Below are 26605 nucleotides of genomic sequence, written 5' to 3'. Positions count from 1 at the left end.
CAAGTCATGAATGGGGCACTAAGTCTGTTCGTGCAGGGGCCCAGATGGAGAACTATGTCTGTGGGAGCAGTGTTCCCAGGCACACAGATGTTCTGCCTTCTCGTAGCTCTCAGAAGGGCTGTCCACTCAGACATAGCCCCTATTTTCTCTGTTCTCCGAGGAGGCCCAGGGGATGAGTAGCAGAATGGTGGTACCAGGGCTATGGAAACATCCTACTCCCATGTCAGTTAAAAAGCAAAATGTTGTATGACAAAGCTTCACTGTAACAAAGGACCAAAACATCCTTTCTGGATGTTTCCTCTCCAAGAGTTCTAAGTTTGTTTTTATATCTCGGTACACAGTTTGTGCTAAGCACTAGCAGACTGGGCTCAAATTTTCACGGTAACAAAACTGAGGTGTACAAATAGTAAATTACTTTATTTCTCCATAACTGAACTGAATTTGGCCCCCGAGCCAAATTTCTGCTGATAGTGGTGAATTTTATGTGGAAATCGAGGCTCACTCTCTCAAATCAGTGATTACTTAGTACTTTCAGTTATAAATTCATGCTCTTTTTGGTAACTTCTCAGACTATCACAATGTGTCCCCTTCTCTTTCACATCTCTCTCCAAGGGCCATCTATATTCTGAGTGTGTGTGTGGCGGGGGAGGAGGGTATACCATCTTAAGTTTGGAAGAAAGACATTTAATCTAGAATAGTGCTTTTCAAAGTGAGGTCCTCAACTCACAATATCTGTGCCACCCAGGAACTTGTTAGAAATGTCAATACTTGGACCCCATTCCACATAGACCTACTGAATCAGAAACTCTGGATGAGCGGTCCAGGAATCTGGGTTCCAACAGGGAGTCCAGCTGCTTCCAATGTTCCCTCACCGTTGAAACCTTTGGTCCATAGTGATCAGCATCCACCCACCTTGATTTCTGATGAGAGGTATGATCATGGCTGGCCTTTGGTTTTGTGGCACCCCGGTCATTGCATGCATGACTGAAAATGCCCTTCTCTGCTCATGGCCCAAATATGTGCTCATTCTGCTTCCTCCTTAGCTTGACCGGGTGCCAGACTTGCCCGTCTCAGAGCTTGCAACACTCTTACATGCTGTTCTGTAGCCATTTCTACTTTCCAACTTGTGTTCCATGCTCCATATAGAGTTTATCTCAAGAGTTGGGGTCTCCCTACTGTATCTGGAATCTGTGAGATGCATCTCTTTCCTGGATTCCCCCAAACATCAGTGGAGTTTTGATCATCTGTACTCATCAGGGATTGACCTGAGGAGAGGGCAGGATGGAAGCCCTGATTCTCAACCTCCTGAGCCTTAATTTATTCTGTTCGTTTCTTTACCTTTCCTCTCCTCCTCCAAGGTCAGGAAGTTGTCTTTTAGTTTGTTTTTGTTTTTTTTTTTTAATTTTTTTTTCCCAACGTTTATTTTTATTTTTGGGACAGAGAGAGACAGAGCATGAACGGGGGAGGGGCAGAGAGAGAGGGAGACACAGAATCGGAAGCAGGCTCCAGGCTCTGAGCCATCAGCCCAGAGCCTGACGCGGGGCTCGAACTCCCGGACCGCGAGATCGTGACCTGGCTGAAGTCGGACGCTTAACCGACTGTGCCACCCAGGCGCCCCAGTTTGTTTTGTTTTTTTGCGTGTGCTTCCGTGGAAAGGAAAAAAAAAATTCTGGATAGACACATAGACTTCTAAACCTACCCTTTTTGATAAGACCCATGCTGCTTATACAAATCTCTTTTTTCTCTCTCTAATAATGTCCACTTTTATTATTGAAAAACTTAACCTGCAATTCTACTGGCCCATAAAAAGTTTCAAAACCTTAGCATTGACTGGTTTTTTGCATCTTTGTTGCAATAATCCTCATTTTCTTTTAGACAATGATACCCCTAACTGAATAGAGGGAGATGAAGTATAAGGATGTGTAGAAAAGCAAACCCATTAATTAAAATTTTAAGATATTATCATACCACACCTGAATTAGAAACACTGAAAGTTTTTTAAGTATACTACCTGATTCTAGTCACTTCACACTGAAATCCTTCTATTAACTAATTCTCCTAAAACACTCCTTTTAACATATCATTTTCCTCCTTGGGTTCTTTCAATAGGTACCTTTTAGCAGAAGTTATAGACAAATATTGATGCTTATTCATTTTCCATGCACACGTACAATATTTGAAAATGAATGAATGAATTCCAAACCATGACTGACCTGGTCTTTACTCTTGTACTAAACAGTATTTCTAACATATCACTTACTCCCACAATACTAAGCCTAATTTACATCATAAAGAGATTTCATATTAAAAATGTAGTCTCCCTTGGTGGGCTCAGCCTAACTCCTGACTCCAGGACCTAGCATCAATCTTCAACTTTGGTAAGGAAAATTTAAGCAACGTCAGACCAAAACTCCAGACTCAGAATCAAGTCACTCCAATGGCCCATCAGGCCCTGTTACAATAAGGTTTCTGCTTTATTCTCAAGAATCAGTCTCTATCATAATTCCCAGTCATTATATGTTTGGCTTTCTTTCTATTGAAATTCAGCAATGGCAGTAACATTAAGTATTCAGTGATACTGTTATAATTCATTGGGGTTTTTCCTTTTTTTTTTTTTAATGTTTATTCATTTTTGAGAGACAGAGCGTAAGCAAGGGATGGGCAGAGAGAGAGGGGGACAGAGGATGTGAAACAGGCTCTGCCCTGACAGCAGCGAGCCCCAATGCGGGGCTCGAACAAGTGAACCAAACCGCAAGATCATCACCCAAGCTGAAGTCAGACATTCAACCGACTGAACCACACAGGTGCCCCTGGGATTGTTCATTTTATTGGTGCTATTAAAGTATTTCCAATGACATTTGCAAAATCAGGTTTTCCTCCCTTCATTATAGCACTGGTGCTCTGATGTGACCCAAAATGTATTTCATTTGCTAGGATTTCACAAGGCTAGAAGACTGAGCCCTCTTTAGTAATTTATTCCAACACTATGGATTCAATAAAATGGTTATATCTAAATTTAGAATAATCATAATTTATATACTTGTATAGTGTAATATTTGGCTTAAAGGTTTTTTTTTTCCATTAAATGTAATACATAAAGGTTACAATGCAGTTTCTACGTTACATTTCTAGTCTTCTGTATTTCATGTTTTACTGCTATATGAGATTCAAGGGGAGCTATCATAGCTCTTTAAAAATTCCTCATAACAGACAGAGTCAAACTTTCTACAATTCCGGCTGTTCTGTTTGATGACAAAATCATTCCCAACTGTTGTCCCAAGTATTATAGAGTGTTTCATTGTAATGATGTGTCCTCTTCTGTTCTATATCACCACTTCTCAATGCACTTCTGTAGGGGGATTGTGGCAATACAGTAGTGCTTCGTGATTACTTTGTGGTTCTCTGTGACTCCTTTGAAACCCTCTTTTTCTCACTCACTCTCCCTCCTGGCAGCCTTTCAGGTTGGAGAAAGATCCACTTGTTCAAAATTACCCATATAGCCATGCGTTGAATTAGTTATAGAGAAAGGATCTCTGTTAAAATCGAATGACTCCATGATAGCCACATTCTGGTCTCCCGGAGAGCTGCATGAAAAACTAAAGACATAAATTAGCTAACATTCTCTTATAAATATAACGTATAAAATGCACATTCAAATGTGTGTACCTAATATACTTCTACTATGATCGTGCTAATTCTTACAAAGTTGTTTTAAAAATGTGAAATATATTATGGTATCTAAAATAATTATAAATAACTCAGATTTTATGTCACAGAGTACCATTTTGAAAATACATATATTTTAGAATATTTGTATTCAGCGAATTTTGAAAAGAATCAAGGCCATTTTTTAAAGTATGTAAAATAGTATACCTATAGAGAAGCTAATGTGAGTCCATTTTTAACCTACAATGATTTTTACAGCCAAATAATAGGGCTTTGAATAAAAGAACTACTATAATTAACTCGGTTGTCAATGAAAGCAATTTTTCCAGGGCATCTATTAATACTTTGAAATATTTATAAATACTCTAGACTTTTGTCATGGCTTGTTACTTATGGCTCTTTAGAAAATAATACCTATTTGCACCTGAATCTTTCTTTAATCCTTCATTAAGGAAACTATTAAAATTATTTATCAGATGTATTATAAGAAAATAGCATCATGTAACTAATATTGTGACAAGAACTTTTGGAGACGTTGGTGCTTTTTATTTGCAAAATCAAAACCACAGTTACAACTGTTCTTATGTCAACAAAATCTATTTCATTGTCTGTCTTAAGCTGTTATCTGAACTGAGAGCAACCTTCTGACCATAAAGGTCTTTACGTTAATTTAGTATTTCGGCTCTGACAAAAATTTACTAAAGCTAAAGAATTTACTTAAATTTAAAAGTCGCCATCAACACATTCAGTAGATTCACCAGGTATAGGAAAAAAATTTTAATGATGAAAATTATAAATTACACTCTTACACACAGGTCTATTTACCAAATCATAGATTAAGAAGTTGATTTTTTAAAGCTTCTCTATAACGTAGACATATATATCTTCCCTTACTTATTTTTTACGTAATTAGCTTTAAAAAAAAGTCAAGATGAAATATTCATAGCAGTAAAACTGAAATATGAAAGCACTAGAGTATACTTTAAAGAGATTATGGTATTTTGTATTAAAATGTTTCTAGTCTTTAAGTCTTCAATGAAACGGAAAAGACACTAAGCCTTGCTGAGATAAAGTCTTCTTCATACCCTGCTGTTGAGAAAGAGCTCCACTTTTCTTCACCCCATGCTGCTTGGGATGTAATTGCTTGGGAAGGAGAGACTAAAAAGGGAGAGTGTGCAGAGGGGATAGTAAGGGTTCATGCTCCTGGTGCTTGCACTTTCTGAAATACCAACAACACTGGCCCGGCCATACCGCACATACCTGGTGAAGGTGGCCTGGGTCGCACCCAAGAGCAGCTGAAGCCAGGTTATAGGAGAGCATCCAAAGAAGGAATAGAAGAGAATGCTAATGTGGCAATTACATGAGCTTCTAACTGGGAAATTAGCAAGCAATTCAGTCTTCAAAAATAAATCTATGTGAACCAACTAAAAGAGCAGTTTTGTTAAGTGAATGTAAGAACATTTCCTTTTGCTCCAAATGTTTGGCATCATGTGAAAAAAGCTGTTGATCAAAGGTCTAGTTTTATTTTTAGAACAGAAAAGAGAATGTAGTTTGGGTACAGTGTGTCTGAAAGAGAGAAAAGAGCCTGGCTAAAAGATTTGACCCCAAACTTTTTCCTTTCTTATAATGCGTATGTACAGCATGCGAAACAATGGTGGAAATAATTAAGCTGGTGATAATTTTTCCATCTTTATACTCTTAAAAGGCACATCAAATTTTTTGATCATGCTGGAGTTAAAAAAATTATTATTTTCTAGCTAAATTTAAGGGTCATCAATCCCCATTTAATCTATAAAGGACACTCTTATTATCACGAGGCCTTCTTTACAGCAAAGAGATGTTATGAAAAAAGACTGCATGGGGAGATGAATTTTATTCCCTATAGACCCCTAACAGTTTTGCTATACTGATTTCTACCACTTTATGAAGTGTATGTCCTCCGGGCAACTTAGCTATGCAGCTGAATTTCCCAGATGCCAGACTGCAGGCTAGCACCCTTTGCAGCAAATTTTTACTAATTCACAGAATGTTTATTTCTGGGAAGGGATTCAATTTTCATCACCTGATGCAAACTTGTGGCTCTCTGCTCGTGGCCCGAGAAATCCTGGTGGTCAAGCAATAAGATCCAGAGTTCAGCCACTCAGGCTCAGGTCCCTGCTCCTACTGGGTACCACTCCCTCCTTACCTCCTCTACCTCCTCCTCCTACTCCTGTCTCTCCTAGGATTTTCAGGTGCCTCATTGAACATGAGTGGTGTAGTATCTGTGCTTTAAGTTTATCCAACCTTGATTACAGGCTTATTCTGAACTAGACACTGCCCAAGACAGGAAAGTCTCAAGGTAAGTAAGAAACTAGCCCTTGCCCTGAAGAGTTTATGGTAAACTGGAGCTCATCCAACACTAACAGACAAGGGAGAACTATCCACAGGGAAGGACCGCATATCACTAGCCACCAAGGTTTCAATCATAAATTCCTGGAGGGGGTGTCCTTGAGCTAGTCTTGAAAGATGAGGACAAATGGGTCCCTTGATGAAAAGTGGAAAGGGCTTTCAGGCCCAGATTATAGTATAAATGAAGATCTCAAAGGTTACAGTACTGTTATGTGTCCCCCCAAATTCATATGTTGAATCATTAATTCTCAACATGACCGTATTTGGAGATAAGACTTACAGAAATAATTAAGGTTAAATGAAGTTATAAGGGTAGGGTCCTAATCCAACAGGATTGTTGGCCTTATAAAATGAAGATTGACCTCTCTATCTCTCTCTTTCTCTCTCTCTCCTCTGTCTTTCTCTCCCGAAGCACACACACTGAGGAAAGGACATGTGAGCACACAGCAAGAAGACCATTTGCAAGCCAGGAAGAGGGCTCTCACAAGATCCCAATCATGCTGGCGCTCTGATCTCTTCCAACCTCTCGAACTGTGAGAAAATAAATCTCGATTGTATCGCCACCCAGTCTATGGTGTTATGGTAGTGAAAACAGATGAAGACAGGTGCTCCCATGCATTTGGGCTACTTTAAAAAGGAAATTTATTAGACTGTGAAGCTTGAGGCCAGTAATGGGTGAGATGATATTGGAGATGTAAGGACATTAGAAAGAGGAGAAAAGAAGGGGAGAGGGAATAGAAACAGACATCACTTCCCATAGAATCTTTGGATCAGGAGGAAAGGGATCATTTCTAGGGCTCCTGGCAGCACATTATGAATTTTGGCATCCATAGAAGGGAACCCTTAGCATCCCCCACTTCCTTATCATTCTGCATGGTGCATGCAGAAGGGTCAACTTCATTCCATTGAGCTGGTTTCCCAGACCCACTGGAATTCTGATTCACTTCCACCTTGGCTCCATAACACAAAGAAACTGGAGAATTTAGGAATACTTCTCTTGGCCTTCAACCCGTGACCATAGTGTTCCAACAGCTGTTGCAAAATGTGATGGCAGAGAATGAAGCTAATACTGAAAACTCAAAATAATTGGCATTATTAGGATAATAAAAATGCAGCAGCTTAAAAACTAATCTCCTGGTAAGAGGACTATGTATAAATATAACACTGGCAAAGTTTACATAGTGATATGAATTATGGGATGGAGAAAGAAATAGATAAAAGAAGCCCAATTAATAAACAAGGTCCTCTGTGTTACTATTTTGATTAATGAAAAATAGTTATGAATATATCTTAATAATGATGAAATATCCACTAACAGAATTAAACACAGGAAGTCTGCTTTCTAAAGCATTGGAAAGATAAAAATAAACAAAATAGCCTATAGAACAGAAGCAAATGGTAAACAAACAAAAACTAGGCAACAAAATTATCTAAGACCAAACAAATTAATGAATATAGTTTAAACAGCTCTATTCAATGTTTCTCTGGAACAAGGGAGAGACATGCTTACTGTCATTTACAAAAGGATCAGGTTCACTAAACTCAGGGTTCCTCTCCTGTAAGATATCACTGTGTGTGTAGTTGTCATCTAGTTCTCTTTACCTTGTCTTTTGGAAATCACAGCCTGAAAAACTTACGTAAAAATGATGATACTCCAGCCACTGTTGCTGCTGTGAGTGATAAAATCCTTTCTCTCTGACCCCAGAGTTGCATATCTTCTCCCAACATTTGTACAACCATGGAAGCTAAGTTGTTAGCCATCAAGTGGGGTAAATTCTCAACTTTCCACAGTTCTTGACATTACCAGTAACTTTTTTTCACATAAAATATGTAAGAAGCATGTATTAAAATTGATACCAAACCAAAAGCAAAGTCAGTAATTCAAAGAAACCAAAATGATGCACCATATTAAGTGACAACAGTGGAATAAAAAATATAAATTTTTCTGTACTGAAAACAAGGTTCAACCCCTTAGAAATGAAAACTTACTTTCTTAAAAAACTATTGAACCAAGGAAGAGGTAAAAAGTAATACAAATATTAAAAGTGGTATTCTAAAGTGAATTCATATGTATCAGTATTCTCTGTACATTGTGAAGAATGCAAATAAACTAAATTTTAGAAGAAGAAAATAAGATCATTTTAAAATAAAGAAAGAATTAGGTCATAAAATTAATTGAAAAGAAAATAAATAGAGAAAAATACAATAACAGCAAATGTCCACTAACATTATTAATTAAATTAATAAAATTATTAAGTAATTAATAAATTATTAATTAATTAATAAAAGCAAATATTAAATAAAATTATGCAATAAACACAATATGACAGTACTTTTAGAAATAAATAAAATACCAGATTCTGCCAATGATACCAATAGAAGAAAAAAGTCAACATATCTCCAAATAAATATGACTTTTAAAAATCACAAATAAAATGTAGAACTTAACACTTCATAAGAAAAAGATCATCAAGTAGGATTTACTTCAGGAGTGGAAAAAGGATCAATATTACATAATTTATTGTTATAATACATTAAAGCATTAAGTCAAGAAAAACAAAATCATGAGCACCTGGGTGAGCATCTGACTCTTGGTTTTGGCTCGGGTCATGACCTCATGATTTTGTGAGTTCGAGTTCCCCCATCAGGTTCTGTACTGGCAACTCAGAGCCTGCTTGGGATTTCTCTCTCTCTCTCTCTTCCCCACTCTCTCTGTCTCTCTCAAAATAAATAAATAAACTAAAAATATTTTTAAAAATAAAAACAATCATAATTTTTGAACAAGGCACTAAACATATTCAACAGTCTCACAATTCTTGAAAATACCAATGGTATTATTAAAAAATAGTCACCATAATACACTTCAAATGGTTAAACCCAAAGAAGACTGCTATTAAATGTGGAAAAAAATAATAATGATGTCCTTTTTAGAACGCTTTCTTTGTTCTGTGCTGGAAGACATGACACAAAGCTAAGAGCTATAAATGCAAGACATTTAAATAAATGCAAAATGACATCATATGAAAATTTTATACAATTATTTATTATAAGAGAAAAATACAAAATCAATAGCATGCTTATATGCAGGTAATAGCAAATGTGGAAATAAAATTGTGTAAATAAATTTTATTTATTGTTGTAACAAAAATAGGACGGCAAGGACCTATTTTAATAAAATGCATTTAACATATGAATAATATTACAAATATTTTTGAGATATATAAAGGACATATATGGAAGACTAAATATTTTACAGTTATTACCAAATTAATGCATAATTTAATGCCATCCAAACAAAAAACAACTGTAATTCAAGGTAATTTAACAAAAAATATTGTAAACTTCTCCCAGAAGAATAATCAAGTAAGAAAAACACAGAATTTTTTAAAACAACAATTAGAGGAAGAGATAAGTCTTCCCATATAGGAAGCTTATTATAAAACTGTAACAGTTGGGGCACCTTGGTGGCTCAGTTGGTTAAGCACCTAACCCTTGGTTTCAGCTCAGGTTATGATCTCACAGTTTGTGAGCCCACATGGGGCTCTGTGCTGAGGGTGCGGAGCCTGTTTGGGATTCTCTCTCTCCCTCTCTCTCTGCTTCTCCCCTGCTTACTTGCTCTTGCTCTCTCTTTCTCTCAAACTAAATAAATAAGCTTAAAAAATATATTTATAAAGCCGTAACAATTAAAGTAGCACAGAACTGACACAGACATGGAAAGACTCTGCTCAACAGACAAAAAAACATATCTCGAATCAATGAGTGACTCTCCTGGGAACGCTAGGCTGGTAGGTAACAGTGCAGCTGGAGACGGAATTGACTTTCAACCTTCATTTCACACTTTTCATCACTAATAACTTGTAACAGACATGCAGTATGTGCAAGAATTAAATCTTTGTTAATTTAAGCCCCTGAATTTTAGGCCATGTTTGTTAGCACAGCATAATGTAGCCTATCCAAACCAAAAGTCATACTCCAAGATACAATTTTTCTGGTAGAGTTTATTATTGACTCATAACACAAGCATAGATTTGAAATATCCTTACCTGTCTTAAGTAACAGGGGCTTCAGTGTCTTATGGAACTAGGGTGCAAAATTCTATGCTGCCAGTAGGTGTCATGATCCACACTACGCAGTGCAGACTAAAAAACTCAAAAAAAGCAAAAAAACAAAAAACCAATAAACAAAAAAGAAAACAAACAAACAAACAAAACCACAGGCGCATAAGATTTACTGTGAGTTGGGTACCAAAAATAGGAAAGTAAAATAAATATGCCTGTTCATCAGGAGTTAACTCCAAGTAATAATATTTTTTTAATTGGTTCTCTATTTTATTAGCTGTACGATTTTTTTTAATTTTCTGTGTTGATTTTAATACAAAAATTTGAAAACATAATGTTTCAGTGTCAATGTTTTATTGTCACACTGAACTTGATAACTGATAAGAGATCATTGAAGCCATCCTAAAATCATTTGAGTAATGCATGCACAGTGTTCTAAAAGCTTTGGTACTTGTACACATAGCTATAACCCATTAACAATAACTTCTATTACAAACAACCAGCCTAAAATCCTTTTCTCTCTCCTCCAAACAGTGACTCATTGGCAAAGGAAGCCTACCAAGGATTCCAGGGGCCTTGCTTGTCTCTGACTCTGTATTGTGCCATGCATGTTCATATCTTTGCTGAACACTTGTCAAGGAGCCAGTCAGTGTGGGTCTGATATAGTAAATAAAAAGCAATAATGGTGGAAACAGAATGGATAGTTCACAGTCTGAACAGTGTCCATAATAAACAGCTGTAAACCTGCTTTATGAGAGTAGACTCTACCCTGGAGGCATATTCAGGATACAAACGTACCCTTCTATTTTACAAAATTAGATGCTGCCCTTGGGAAAACTTCCTGAAGACCACTGCTCTACACCAATTATCATCAGCTTTATCTGTCTGAAGGTAAAGTAGCTGGAAAGTTGTTCCTTCTCAAATACATGTTTTTCCTTTTATCTGATGTGTTTGTCTAAGGGCCTATTGGTGTTTTGTGGTGATAGATGCCATAGAAGCATTTTGTGTTTTGGCCTAATTGGATGACCTTGGTTTCCAGACCTGTCAGCTTGACAATTTTTACAAGTGGTAAGTTTGAGTGAAATAAAATTTCTAAAATTAAAGATAAATTTGGCAAAAAAGCACAAAAATGAGATGACAAGTAGCCTTAAAGGTCTGAAGAATTTGTTCTAAACTATGAGCACCTCCTAATGGCTGGCTCATAGAGCCTGGCCACACTACACCCGTTTGAGGATTAGACTTTTAAAGAAAGCACAGAAAAAGTCAGCAGTGTGAATAACTAAGTATCTTTTTGTTCTTTCCTCTCCACCTACTCCCTCCTTACTGCCTTTTTTATTCACTGTTTTGTTTTTAAGATATTATAAGCTGACTCAGATATATACAGATTTTTAAAAATAGCATCAGTCACACAGAGCTAAGAAAGTATATTTGCTATGAATTTGACTCAAAGGAGGACAAAGAAAAATGTTTAGGGAAGAAAACTGTGGTCAATAGCAAATATTTTTAAATGAAAACAGGAATTGGGAAACTGGTAACTAAGGATACAAAACATTTATTTTTATATTTGAAAAATAGCATAAAGATTTTAAGAATTTGATTTCTGGAAAAACTAGTAATTATGATATTGGTTGTTTAAAATAAATGCAACATTTTGGAGGACCACACATGAGTTTTTTGCTGTTAGTGAAGACTTTTTTTAATGCAGGGTTTTTTTTTTTTCTTTTTAATGTTAACTTTGGAAAAACTATAAATAGCAATTGTTTTTTTACTTTAATTTTGGTAATAATCCGATTTTGCCATATTGATTATAGGAGATGCCATCAGCAATTTAAACTTTAGGACTTAAAGAGGAATGCAAAGTGATTTCTTAATGGTACAACATGCAAGCAACTAGGTTGATTTTGTGATTCTTTTTGGGTTGTTGTTGTTGTTGTTGTTGTTTTAGTTTATTTACTTTGAGGGAGAGAGCACGCACAGATGGGGAAGGGGCAGAGAGAGAGAGGGAGACAGAGAATCCCAAGCAGGCTCCATGCTGTCAGCGCAGAGCCCGATGTGGGGCTCGAACTCGCAAACCATGAGATCATGACCTGTGCTGAAGTCAGATGTTTAACCAACTGAGCCACCCAGGAGACCCTGATTTTGTGCTTCTTAAAAACAAAACAAACAAACAAACCAAAAAACGTGCACTACATGGAATGCCTTTAGGATTTTAGCCAGATTCTAGGGTTATCTTTTCTAGGTTCTGCTGAACAGACTGAAGAATTTCCTGCTTATTCAGATCTAAGCAGGTTGCTTTCCTTCAGGCAGGAGCTATCTCAATTCATCATCTATTCATTGCTGACTTTTGCCAGGCATGTTGAGTTTGAAACTCTCACTGGAGGCTTCAAGTGTCCGTGTTCCTGCTCACCATGGTTCTCCCCCGCTGCCAGCCTGTCACCACCCCTTCGTTTCTTTTCCTACAAATTCTGGAGTCTGTGCAGAGCAGCTCTGACGTCTTCCTGTCCTCTGTAGAGCTAAGAGTCAAAGAAAAAGATTTGCAGGATCTGTGTTATATTTTGTTTCACTCTGAGATAAGTGATCCAATCTGGACACAAGCTTTTTAAAAGTCCCTTATTTTTTTTTTAAAAGAGAAAGTATTTTCTTAATAATTAAAAATAGGCTTTTTCCTCTTCTATGTTGCTACTAGTGAGTGGTAAGCTACCCAATTTTACTAGAAGATACACTGGACATTCTAGGCAGAAGAAATACATTTTTTAGAACTGATTCTCTGGAAATATAACTTCTGATGAAATGGTGAACAATTTCTACACAGCTGTTTAATGGATGTAAATATATCCCTTTTAACTCCAAGCTTGAAATCATCATGTGTATAAAATCTTTATAAGTCACTATAAGGTGAAGTGGTGGCACATTGTTGAACAATAAGGTTATGAAATTCAACCTCATTAGACTTCAGATGAATAATAGAAGGTTCACACTAAGGGAAAGGCAAGAGGAATTAAATATTCAATCAATGATTCTCAACAGCAGGAACGTTAGGGAGGATAGTAGTGATGGGCTTCCCCACTAGGAACTTGTCACAATATTTGGGGCAAGGGCACATATTGATTCACATACATTTATAGGATGCTCTTTTCATTCCAAAAAATGATGCTTTTTCTAGGACATTTTAGTACACACATACTGTGTGACAACAGCATCCAAAAAAAAAGGTTGAAATCATTGTGGCAGATCCCTTAGTTACTGAAGTCTTTTTCTCAACTACTCCAGATTTGAGGTTTGGATTACCAATATTGTAAATTTATATTTCATTAGTCTATTGGAAATACTATTCCATCCATATTATATGGATAAGTACTGCATTCTGGATTGTTTTAGCTAGTGCAAACACAAGTGAACACATGAGGATGAATACACACCTGTGGATTGCTTCAACAGAACATGGGACAAACTTAAGAATGGTTTTCATAACTATTATTTATATTATGTTGAGGATAGAGGATTTAGAAGGGTTTTGTTTGTTGTTTGTTTGTTTGTTTTAAGCTGCAAACTATAGGTGTTAAAACAGTGAAGTGGGACTAGGTAATATGTGAAGGAAACACTATTTCTCCCAGAACATGGAGAATAACAGGACAGTGGGGAGTGGTGGTGGGGGGGGGTTCTTCATGAACTTCAGTGAAGGCTAGATCACAATGGTATCCTAAGCTGCTTCCATGGATAACTTGGGGACTGATGTGTATATATCAGTCAGGGAAAAAGTATCAGCAGGCATCCAGCCTCCAGATAATCACCTAGGGCTCCTTCCTACCTCTGTCAAGGAATAAGTCACAGATAAATCTAGAAAGAGAAAAATAAGGTCAAGCCACCAGCAGAGTGCAGTGTGGCTTGAGCCTGTCTCAGCTGGGGAGTCCCTTTAAATACTTCTCCAGGGCAGAAACTAGTTCCAGGACCCATACTGGCATAGGCATGTACTGTAAGTGGGGGGGGGGGGGGGGGGTAATGACTCCTATTTCATCAGAGTGTGAGAAGACAGTGGTTAGGAGACTTTGGTTCTAATAAGGTTCTTGACATCTTAGAAACAGTCTGTGAACCCATCACCGAAGCAAAGTGCAGGCCAGGTAGGATGGCTTAAGGAAAACTGGGAGGATCCAGTGAAATTCTGCACACTGAACATAATCCACTTCCCCAAGAAAGCCTCTGACATGAAAGACAGAGACAAAAATAAACACTGCAAGAAAAGCAACAGAGAGTAAACTGAGACAATTCAGGAAATGGAAGAAAACTTTTAAAGTAGTATGGAAAGATAAGAGAAGCTCTTACATTTATGAAACAAGAGCAAGTTTCTATAAAAGAAACTATCAGAGAACAAACAAAAACTCTTGGAAATCAAAAATATGACCAAATATTCAACGGAAAGTCTGGAAGAAAAGCTAAAGAAATCTGCCAGAAAATGTATATAAAAGAGAGAGAATGAAGGGGGCAGGGAACAGAGAAAAACGAGAGAGATAAGAAAATTAAGGATCCATCTGTGAGGTTCTACATCCAGAAAATAAAAAAAATTAAAGAAGCTAACTTATATCTTCTTATACTATCTCACTAACATATGGATAGGGTTTATTTTGAATTTAAAAAAAAAAAAGGCTATAGCCTTTTTGGTAATTATAACTACCAAAAGCCATTTTACATAATTTCCAACTTTATAAAAACAACTCAAGAGGGAGAATTTTTGAAGTATAATAGGTTTTTAATATTTCTTGATGTAACAATTTGAGAACTGGGAATAGCAGCACACATCCCCACCAGAAAGCATCTCAGAGTGACACTTTCTTACTGCTGATGATGACGTGGCCTTATCTAGAGATGTGCAAATTCTGGGAGAGAATTCTGAACCGCCCTGGATGATTGTTACTTATCAGTTGTCCTGTTATGTGGACCTTCCTGTCAGTTTTGGATGCTACAAGGCTATCCCACACTCTTGTCCAAATTCCATGTTCTCTCTCTCTCTCTCTCTCTCTCTTTTGGTATGACTCACTTCGAAAACTGAACATTTACTGATCAATTACTAGGATTAAGACCTTGCCCCTAGCCTGTAGTTTAGCCATAGTTAACATTCTGTCTACATCATAAGCCCCTTCTCTCATGACAGAGCACAAACTTCAGATGCTTTGGTTCTTTCCTTCTTCTGATGTCCAGCTGTGCTCATTTGTTCCTGCCAGCTGCTCACCCCTTTCCTCATAGTCCTGAGGACCAGAATCCTTGAAGAATTCTTCCTTCGCCTGAAGTCATTTCAGGTTCTAGTAGGCCTCAAAGGGTTTGAAATTTCATATGGCTTGGATAACACAAATACATGTTTATTATTGGCTGGCCAGCTACTTTAGAAGTGAGAATATTCCCATCTCCCACAAATAGATTTTCTAAAAAGCTTCTCAAGGATGATTCAAAATAATAGACCTCCCAGAAAGAAAATGCTTATTTATGATAATCACTCAGCTCTTTTGAGCTATGGAAAGGATGAATCACAGTGACATACAGTGTAAATTCTGTAAGAAATGGGACTATTGTTGATTTTTTACGTTCACTGTTTAAATGGATAACTTGGACTGTATCTTCCCAGATTGTATTGTAATATAAGAAATCCTCTATGAATGATTATGGTGTGTTTAACTGAATATAATTTTCTCAAATATCTATGGATGAGCATGTGTTGGGCTTTGTAATAGGCAGATAAATATATTATTTTTTAAACTTGTGGGTGAGTCCAGGGGAAAAAAGGAGAATGATTTAATAAGCACAGGGCAGCTTGTTGGTTGTGCCACATCATTAAAATGTGACTTAACTTGGGGCACCTGGGTGGCTCAGTCGGTTAAGTGGCTTGACTTCAGCTCAGGTCATGATCTCACAGCTTGTGTGATTCTGTGTCTCCTCTGCCCCTCCCCCACTCATGCTCTGTCTCTCTCTCAAAAATAAATAAACATTTAAAAAAATGTGACTTAACTTTAGGTACCAAATAATCATTCCTCTTGTGATAGCTGAATCCACAGCCTTAAAGAGTACCATATATTTATCTAAAACTTCTCTCTAAAGAACTAAATAGGCTTTACTGACATTTTCTTAGACCACTCAGCATTTTGTGAGGAAAGTGGAACTATTTAGGTTGTATAGGTAAGAAAATATGTAAAGACATTAAGTGGCATGTTTAAGATTATCCAGCCAGCCATAGATCTGGGAAGAGAACAATGATCTCCTGAGTCCAAAAAATACTTTATCAACTGCCTTGAATTTCACTGGAGGAAAGGGCACAGAGTCAGTATAAGTTCAGATACTAAATATGTTTTAGTATCCTCTAAACCCTGACAGTTATATTTTGGAACCTTCCAGAAGGCAGATCTTTGCTTTTAAAAGGACACAAGGGCAAAGGTTTGGCACAACCAATGTTACCAAAGTCTTCAGCGTGATTTGTTTTATTTTCTGCAGAAACGTTTATCTTGAGAAATAGGCCTTCTGATTCTGAAGTAATCCCAAGTGCTGCTGTTATCCCATAACTCCCTATGCTTCCCAAGCAGAAGGTGGATTTCTTGAATGTCATGCAAATTATATTTTCTCAAATACAGCTGATGTTCAAGCAGGGTTCTGAAATCAACTGTGAAATCTTGACTCTGGGAACACACAGAAAGTGGTTCGAGAAATGACAAATCAGGTTCTCTGGAGAAAGGTTCTAAGCAAAGTAAGTTTTAGTCCCGGTCTTGCTATTATCAATTGATGAGACAATTCAAAAATGAGTTTGTTTTCCTATATAAAATCAATACATTAATATTTAAGATAGTTTCCTACTAATACTTTAATATTCTTAATGTTTTTATGCACCTTTTAAAGCCACCAAATATTTATTACTTTTGTCAGTCTGTAGAATATTTATTCAGCCATTATTATCTACATTAGAGATTTTGTGTTGCTTTGTAAAATCTGAGCCTCCCCAAAAGCCTTATTTGTTTGTTTTCATTGCAAACGGTACTGCAGGAGGTGAGAGGAACATTCACTGAGTAACTCCATTCCAAATCCTCAATGGAAATAAGGCTATGTAATACACACATACATAAAATGCCAATGCCTTACTATGTTCCACTGTGTTCATATCAGGCTTTCTTAAGAAATACTGATATATTGGGGCGCCTGGGTGGCGCAGTCGGTTAAGCGTCCGACTTCAGCCAGGTCACGATCTTGCGGTCTGTGAGTTCGAGCCCCGTGTCAGGCTCTGGGCTGATGGCTCAGAGCCTGGAGCCTGTTTCCGATTCTGTGTCTCCCTCTCTCTCTCTGCCCCTCCCCCATTCATGCTCTGTCTCTCTCTGTCCCAAAAATAAATAAACGTTGAAAAAAAAATTTTTTTAAAAAGAAATACTGATATGTTATCCACATTTTAGAGATCATGAAAAAGACCCTTAGAAATGTTGAGAAACTCAACCAAGTTCATAGAGCTACGTCCCCCTGAATTCAAAATCATAATCTGTTTATTATGCCCTTTTACCTTCCAGAAGGGATTCTTCTGGAGGATGAAGGGGTGCTCCTTGTAATATAAAGGCTACTTGTGAATTGCTTCCCTGGTCATGGAAATTTATCACTCCCTTATTCACTTACTTGACCATAAGTGCTTCAAGTTACTTACTTGGTTATATTTTCCATGGAAACATTGAGTTTGATTTTCAAATGCTAAAAGCACAAAAACCCCAAAAACCTAAAAAAGAAAAGAAAAAAAAATAAAAAATTAAAATTTTAAATAAAAGAAAGAAAGGTAAATAATATCCCCCAAATAAGAGTAGGTTAAAAAAAATAAAGCCGGGTTTTTCTTCTAGTATTGGGACAGATCGCGACTTCCCTGGTAGAGTGCCAAATGAACAGCCAGCTTGTACTCAGCACCCAGGTTGTATGAAAGATATAAATCTTGAAACGCCAGAATCACACTAAATATGGTGAGATGATCACACTGAAAAAGGCACCGGAGAACTGAGACCCGCAGAGAGAAAAGCAGTTATGTGCCCCATGTTACATACACTGCAAAGAACAAAATATCTAAGAGAAATAAAGGACAAATCCCCAGCCTCATTAAATTTTCTTTTTCTTGTTTTTGTTAAACCTTCCTCTCATTTCATATCATTGATTTTTCTAAAGTTAAAAGGGACTGTTGAGATTAATGTAAAGAGCTTACATAGGACAGGGAGTAAGAGAACTTGTGTCTCATTGGGGTTCCCTACTTGCCAGTGGGTAGCCTTGTGAACCTCTTTAAGCTTCAGTGTTCCTAGAAAATAAGGGGGTTGCATAGATCGTCTTTAACTTTAATTAAAACATTCCATAACTCTATAAAACGGGTATTACCCAGGCAAGGTCAGCTTTAATATACTAAAGCTAATTGGGGAGAAACTTGCAATGTGCAGGACATTTCCTAAGGGATAAGGGTCAATCCTAGCTTGCAAAGGAGGTTGAGAGAAGGAGGAAAAGTGAAGGAGTACCTTCATTCAGTATCTGGGAACGACCTTTGCAGGGTAAAGACAAGTGTTTGGGCATTTGCGAAGAGAGGCTGTATGTGGGGGGCTGCAGGCAGACTACTACTATTTGTGGTTTGTTTCCAAAGTGAGGACCCTTTTATACGAAAACACTGGCATGATGTATTTGTAGGTTTAGCATCTCCAGTTTGAGAAAATACACCAGAACAAAAAATTGTTATGATTTACTTTGAAATAAAATTTTAAAACTGAATCATCATGATATCTATCTATCTATCTATCTATCTATCTATCTATCTATCTATGAAGACTGGCTATGGATGCAGGACACATGGTTTATTCAGTCTGTCCATGATGCTTGGTGCACATATTTATTTGCAGACTTCTTGTAGTAAATCAGCAGCAGCCCATGGGCCAGAAATCAAGGGATTAGACTGATTTTTAATGTATGAACTCAGACTTAATTTTTGTTATTTTCTTGTCTTCTCCCTTTTTCCCCACCACTTGGCTGTTTCCCTAGGTCACTGCCAAGCCCCCTGCAGCCCTGGAGTTCTTTAGGCTGATGGAAAGTTAGTTTTTGACTGACAGTGCTGTGATCAGAGGCTGAAAATCTTAAGAGTTTGGTCACCATTTGCCTAGTGAAATGAATGGCCCCATTAGATTATCTTAGCTATGGTACAATGGAGGCAAGGATGTGTTACGTGCCAAAGTCAACACTAGATCTAATTTTATGAACATCAAATGGATGCACAAAGTCTCCAATAACATGATTTTAGACTAGGCTATTCCTTCTTGTGATAAAAGGCTGATTAGCAAGATGTGGCTGACCATGTGATCAAGTTAATCTCAGACAAGATTCCAAAGCAATTCACAACCACTGAAAAAGGAGAGCCATGCAAGTTGGACCAAATTTTTAAAAAATGCTGCAAGTTCTTATCTGTATGATCAAAAAACTATTGGAATCAGAGAATTAGTTAGCTGACAGGCATTCCAAAGCAGATTTTGAAGTCATAGTAAGAGTTTAATTTATAAGGGCATGATGTTTAAAGCTTCTAGCAAATAATACAAGCAATAGAGTTATTCAGGCTGAAATCTGTTCTAACTTTAAAGTAATCAGAACAGCAATAAACATCAATGGCTACTGCTGGGAGTGGGTTGGATGTAAACTAAGGTCTCATGTCCAGGATCAAAGCTTAATTCTTAAGCATGAAGACAGGTTCTATAAATGCCACTTGGTAATACAACAAACAATATATCCATATTGCTACTGAATGTTTTACTATTATGTACAGTTCCTTGAAATTGGAACTTATAAATATCCTATTGCAAGGAGAACTTTTAGGCCGATTAGCAATGGTGTGACAATAATATTTAGCAAAGAAGAGAAAGAGAAAGAACAAGCCTCACCTTTCATCTTTAAATTGAATTAACATGACCTTCCTTATTCTTTTGAGAGGAAAATCCAGGAAATTTTTTTGAGATCCGTTTTAAAAATGGCCTACAATATTATGTTTTAATTAAAATTGAATAAGCTTCCCTATGAATATTAAAAATTTAAAAGCCTAGCCAGCAATTGTACATTATTAAAAGCTGCATCACTCATGTCAAAGAAATTAGTACTTGATTTTTAGAGATTCATCATCAAGTTCTTAAATGATCAGTATCCTGAAACTCAAATTCAAATAATGTTAATACTTCAGTTACCCAAAGCAGAGGAATAATGTTCAGTAACTGCAACGAAGTTCGACGACCTCCAGAGTATGGAAACGCTTAGATAAAACCGGTATTTTTATTTACCTGTAATACTTAAAAAAAAAAAAAAAAGTTCTGGAAAAAATGTATTATCTTGCCCAAATCAGTTACTCCTCACCCCTCCCTCCATTTCACAAATATTTGTGACCCAAACTTGTAAAGTCTCTCACTTTTTGTGTCCCACTCCAAGTTCATGCCTTACAGAGAGGAAGCAAAACTCCTTTCCTGGGTCCGAACTCTGTAATGTCATTTTGTCTTTTAGATAATCCTATTTTCACAGACAGTTCTGGCTTTTAGATTGTTTACCCCTTTCTTTCTATTTCTTCTGGTTTTCTTTGTTGATGATGTTGGAAGGTGGTGTAAGCAAGGAAGTCAAACTCCCTGAAAACTGTTAAAAATTGTGAACAGTACCACTAACGAGTAGAAATATAAAACGGGAGACTTCAAATAAAATAACGCGCACTCTCAAATTCCCAGAGAGAACAAAAGAAAACGAAACAACACATAAACTTGGGCTATTCCCGTACATCTGCAAAGGTGGGAGAAGTACTAGCGCCAAAGAGAAACTGCGGCCTCCGCCCTCCCCGGCCCGCAGGTGGCTCGTGGCAAGCACCTCAGACAACAATGGCCAGGGTGGGCTCTGCCTGCGTTGCTAGTTTGCTGTGTCTGTCCCTACCCAGAAAAATCATCTATCTCGAAAGAATGACAAAACAGAAAGAGAAGCGTGCGTTCGGCTACCTCGGAGGCATTCCCCCTCCCTTCCTAATCTCTAATTCCTCATCTCGGTCCAACGATGAACCTGCCAACCATCAAGTTCCTGTGCAAGTTATTTTATTTCCCGCAGCCCCTCCACCTGCCAGGGCGGTGTTCCACGCACCCCAGACTTCCCTCCGGCGACCCCCCGCGGGCTGCAGCAAAAACGGGGTGCTTCGGCAGGGCGGGGGCGGACGGCTGCCGTGGATCTGGCCGGCTACAGCCGCAGCTCGGTGGCCTCCGATTGGCCACGACGCGGGCGGGGAAGCTCGGCGGAGGAGGGAGGCGGGGGCGAGGGCGGCGGCGGCGGTGGCGGCGGCAGCGGGCGGGGAGAGGAGAGAAGAAGAGAGAGGGCCGCGCAGCCTGGCAGCGCGTGCGGCGAGCGCGGGGAGAGCGGCGGTGGTGGCTGCGACTCGCGTCGGTCGCGCTCGCTGAGGCCGAGCAGGGTGCGCGGGCGGCGGCGGCGGCGGCGGCGGCGGCGGCGGGGGGTGGGGCGGCGCGCGCGAGTGAGCGGCGCCGGGCAAGGACCGGCAGACGGGTGCTGGCGCGCAGGCACCAGGGGCGGCCGCGGCGGCAGCTGCGCCGGACCGAGCCGGGGCAGTAGCGGCCGCGCCGACCCCCGACCTCAACCCCGCGCGGCCGAGGCCAGAGAACAGTCTCCAACTCTCCGGGGGGCCGGGAAGCGGCCCTCAGCCCCCACGCAGCAGAGGCTCCGGGCGGCGGGACTGCTGCCCTTTGTGGGCGCTGCGCGCACGGCCCGAAGCGCCCTCCCCGCGGCGCTCTCCTCGGCATCTTCGTCTTGCAGAGCGGCCCTGGAGAGGGGACCCGGAGGAAGCAAAGCCACGAGCCCGAAACCTCGCGTTGCGGAGCTCCTGGGGAGCGCCAGCCGCTCCACTTCCACCGCCGCATCCTACACCGGCCAAGGTCCCCGCCGCCTGCATCCCTCCCGGCTTCCGCTGCGCTTAGGGCCGGAGCCTAGCCGCCTGCGCTGCCACCGCGGCCGCCTACACACACACGCACACACTCTTTCTCTCTCTTTCTCCCTTTCTCACACCCTCACACGCACGCCCGCCTCCTCCCCCGCCCCCTCCCCAGCTTCTTGATCTCTCGGTCTGTTTTATTACTCCTGGTGCGAGTCCCGCGGACTCCGCGGCCCGCTATTTGTCATCAGCTCGCTCTCCATTGGCGGGGAGAGGAGAGCAGCGGTGAAGGGGGTGGGGTGGGGAGGGGAAGGGAAGGGGGTGGAAACTGCCTGGAGCCGTCTCTCCGCGCCGCTGTTGGTGCTGCCGCTGCTGCCGCCGCCGCCGCCGCCTCCGGCTCCTCGCTCGGCCCCTCTCCGCCTCCATGTGCCGGATAGTGGGAGCGCCGCGGACCCTGCTGCCGCTGCTGGCGGCCCTGCTTCAGGTACGCGGCGGTCTCCGCGGGCCGGGCCGCGGGCGGGGTGGGGCGGGCGGCGCCGGGTCCCTTTGTTCCCCGCGCCGCTGCGGGGCCAGGCTGCGCACCCGGGAAGGGAGGTGCCGCACCGCGCGGTCGGGAGCTGCGCAGGCACGAGGCTCGGCCGGGCTCAGGGGCAGGGCTGGCCGGGCCGGCTGGTCTCCCGCGCCATTCCCGGCGGGTCCCGAAGGAACAGATCGCGGGCCCCTTCTGCTCTTCACTCCTGGCCGGGCGAGCTTGCAGGGGGTGTCTCCAGGCAGCAGAAGGGTGAGGCAGGATAGCTCCCAGGTTTTCCAGTTTTCTACGCTTCTCGCCCCTCGCTTTGCACTTTGCTCCAATTTTTTTTGTTTATTTTTACAGGGATGGGTCGCGAGTTTGCAGTAGGAATTCTCACTCTCGTGTCTTAGTTACGGGACGTGCCTCCACCCCACCCCACCCTGGCACCCGCGCGCCTCCCGGTGCCCGAGGGCTCCACTGTCCTATTGTCTTTACCCCAGCCCAGAGTTGCCTTCTGTTCTTGTTTTCTTGCCCTCACTGTGTTCTTTGTCGGTCCCACCTGGAAAGAAAACCTCATCCCGTTGTCCCGAAGAGTCTATACGGGCCGGGGCCTCCGCACTCAGCCCCTGGCCCCGCACGCCCCTTATCCCGGCGGGCGGGGAGAAGTTCCGTTACTCGGCTATTATTCCTCTCCCTGTGTACGCTGTCTCTGCCCTGCGTGCATCCACGGGGACGCCTTAGCGAGGAGCCTCTGCACTTTTCACGCTTTCGGGAGAGCGCCAGACAGCCTCTTCATGGAATCAGTACTAGGAGGCTCCTCCGCGGCAGAAAGCACCTGCTTCAGGCAGGTCGCAGGCTTTTTTGCCACTCCGCGCCATCGGTCTCCAGCCCGGCCGACCGCCCAACTTTCCCGCGGCGTCCGGCGGGGGGATACCCCGAGGCCCCTCCCGTCCGCCGACCGGGTCCCGGGAAGCTACGCCGCGCGCCTCAGCTGCGACCCCCGCCGGGAGCGGGGGCAGGGCGGGGGTACCGAACATGCCCCCGCACGCTATGGGTTCCAAAGCTGCTGCAGGAGAGGGGCGTGTCCACACTGAATGCAGGTCAGGGTCCCCCGGGAAATACACCGTGGGGGGGGGGGGCGGGCAGCGCACCCTTGTGGCTGGGGGTGGCCAGCGGGTGGCCGCTCTGAAAAGTCCGGGTGCGGCTCGGAAGTGCCGTGGCGCCGGGGGCGGCCCGGGCAGGGACAGATGGTGCCGATCGCCCCCCTCCGTGGTCTTCATGGGTCAGGGCCTGACGCGCTCTGGCCGCGGGGGGACTGCGGGCGCCGGGGGCGGGACGAGGTCGGCGCCCGCGGTCTCTCACGCTTTCTCCCGCCGCCCCCTAGAGGGGTGTGGGCAGAGGCCGCTGGAGCCCTGTCCATGGTGCGCCGTGGAGCGGCGCGCCCTGTCCTGCTCTGCGCTTTCCTCCCCCAGGTTGTGCTTTCCAGCTTTCTGGCTCGCTCTCTTTTCTCTGGCTTCTTGGACGCCCGGGTCCCCTCTTTCCTTTCTCCTTTCTTGGGTTTCTCCTTTTGTTCTTTCGTCTCCTGCTGGTCTTTCTCCCCTTCCCCCACTCGCCAGTCCGCCCTCCTCGGCTCTCTCCGGACTCTGGGGTTTTAGAACTATTAGACTAGTTGTTTTTGGCCTCTGCAGTTTTGGGAAGTGGATGGAATTTCTTTTAACTGGGGGAGGAGACCCGTCAGTCACTTGCTAACAAAAGTATCTCCTGTTATAAAACCGCCCTTTATTCTTGGAGTGCACACTCCTCATTCTTGAACCCTCTTGTCACTTCATTTATTGTTTCTTCTTTTCAAATGGGGTTTGCTAAAGAGGTTAGACTGAAGGGGAAGAAGGAAAAAAGTGATACTTCAATTGTTTGAAGTTAGGGAGAAGGCGAGATAAACTTAGGAATCCTACGGACAAAAGACATTTTCCTTTTTTTTTTTTTTTTTTGAACAGGAAATGTCATAGATCAAAAAAAATCTTATTTTTAAAAGTATTAATTTTGAACATCATTGAGTGGTCTCACAAATTTACAAAGAACTTTTAATAAATTTTCAGAGTGTGAGTCCAGCAGTAGATGGCATGTTTACTAACTTTTTGATCCGAAAGTAAGTTTTAATTGAATACTGTGCAGGGAAGTTGTTGGTCATTAATACCATGGGCTAAATTTGGTACCGCTGGAGCAATCCCATTTCCTCTTAGTCATCCGCCTTGAAGTCAGGTATGAATTTTGTAAGTCATTTTCTTTTTTAAGCATTTAAAAAATAGCATTTATAAATGGCAAATAAAGTGCTTATCTTTACCATTGTATGTCCTTTCTCAGTTTCTTCTAGGATGTTACCTTGACTTTTGTAAACCCCCAGGAAAGGGGAAAGTATAACTTTGTCATCAAGTTATTTGGCAGTCTCCTAATTCATAGGTGCAAGTCAAGCAGTAACATTGAATGATTTGCAAGGTCATTAGGAGTGGAAGCAGAGCAGTTTATGCAACATGAGTTTTAGGGTTAAGTGCACCATGTGGATTGTACAACTGAGATTAGAAATGTCTTTGTGCTAATGGCCTGCTTTACACACCAGAATAACAAAGATCTATCTGCAAGGTGAAAATGGCCCCTCTGCAGTCATCTGCTATTAAAAGTCTTTTCTTTTCTTTTCTTTTTTCTCTTCTTTTCTTTTCCTTTCTTTTCTTTTCTTTTCTTTTCTTTTCTTTTCTTTTCTTTTCTTTTCTTTTAGGTCAGACTAAGAAGACAAGAGTTTTAGGAAGGTGAATGAATAGATTACTAAGGTAGATATAGAGCAATCTTTTTTTTTTTCAGACCAGTCAAAAAAGAATCATTAAATAATCAAAAGAACTTCATGCCTTTACGTGTTAACTGAAGTATCTCTTGTTTTACTTTGAACATTTTTTTTACTTTCAGAGATTGTTTATTAGTTTAGTTATCCTATTATATTTACATGATTCTACTCAATTTTGCACATTGTGGTATTCAGCTTTAAGATTTTTCTCTATTCTTCATTTTAACTTATGGCATTAGCATTGTCCTTTACACTCAAAATGAAAAAGCAGAAGTTGAGCATTAAATTTTACTGATCAAGGGATATCACAAAGTTATGAGAAGCGTCCCTTTTAAAGTATACAAGTGACTTTCAAGGCCTTAAATAGATTTATCATCAGACCAAAAAAAAAAAATCAATTTTACTTCTACTACCTACCCAGTAATTACTAGACTAGAAACCTGTTTTGTTTTTCTCATTCACATTGTTCTAATTTAAATACACTTGTGTGGGTTATGAAGCATCAAGGACATCACCTTAATGTTTATAGATCCTCTGGATTCTTAGTTTTATCACATAGGTCCTGCTCTCAATTGTGGATGAGGGTATATGAAAAAAGATGCATAAACCATATGTGACTTTTACCTGTTAGGTGTGTAGACTTTGAAGAGATTAATTTTCAACACCTGAAACATATAAAAAGAAACTTTATTTTAGGATGTAGAAAATCAAGGATGCAGTAATCATTTTAAGCACAAAAAATGTTTATTCCCAGTGTTTATTTGATTTTCATGTGTCTTTTAACAACTTCTTGTGAAAGTAAGGAAAATTAACATAGTTGGTGTTCACAGTTTATTCTGCTTAGTGGCTACAGTTACAGATATCTTTGCCCTTTTCTTATCTTGTAGCGTGTGGTCATTACTCATAGATGGCGCATTGCAAGCATACTAGGTGTGATCTGGAAAATAATAATTTGTGCATCCTAAGATATTTTATCCTAAAATATTTTATGGACATATTTAAAAAAATATATATATATATATACACACACACATGTATATATACATGTATATGTATATATAATTTGTTAGGCCCCAATTGCAAGCTCAGAATTTACATACAGATTGTACTTTGTGACTTTCATACCTTCATGGAGTCTGCTCTGACCTTCATTAAAAGTTCAGACTGAGATTTTAAGAGGAAATTCTTTTTAGATTGTATTTTTTACATATAGAGACTAAAGTCTTCTT

The 26605-nt window shown here is 40.5% G+C and overlaps 1 protein-coding gene and 1 long non-coding RNA gene across 2 annotated transcripts in view; one reads left to right on the top strand and one right to left on the bottom strand.

The window, feature by feature from the left end:
• Positions 1–12308: 12308 nt before the first annotated feature.
• Positions 12309–17881, bottom strand: LOC122470669. The gene is made up of 2 exons (XR_006293971.1): positions 17773–17881; positions 12309–12625 (listed from the first exon to the last, which is right to left on the bottom strand). It is a non-coding gene; the product is annotated as an uncharacterized LOC122470669 (long non-coding RNA).
• Positions 17882–21612: 3731 nt separating this feature from the next.
• Positions 21613–26605, top strand: part of CDH2 (cadherin 2) — a 216672-nt gene continuing 211679 nt past the window's right edge. The window contains exon 1 of the mRNA XM_043558519.1: positions 21613–22516. Coding sequence (XP_043414454.1) covers positions 22457–22516 — 60 coding nt within the window. The 5' untranslated portion in view covers positions 21613–22456. The remainder of the gene's footprint in view (positions 22517–26605) is intronic.

This window comes from Prionailurus bengalensis, chromosome D3 (genome assembly GCF_016509475.1).
Source record: "Prionailurus bengalensis isolate Pbe53 chromosome D3, Fcat_Pben_1.1_paternal_pri, whole genome shotgun sequence".
In the NCBI taxonomy this organism is placed as follows: Eukaryota; Metazoa; Chordata; class Mammalia; order Carnivora; family Felidae; genus Prionailurus; species Prionailurus bengalensis.
Note: the sequence above shows the minus strand (reverse complement) of the source record. Positions and strands in the feature narration are given on the sequence as shown.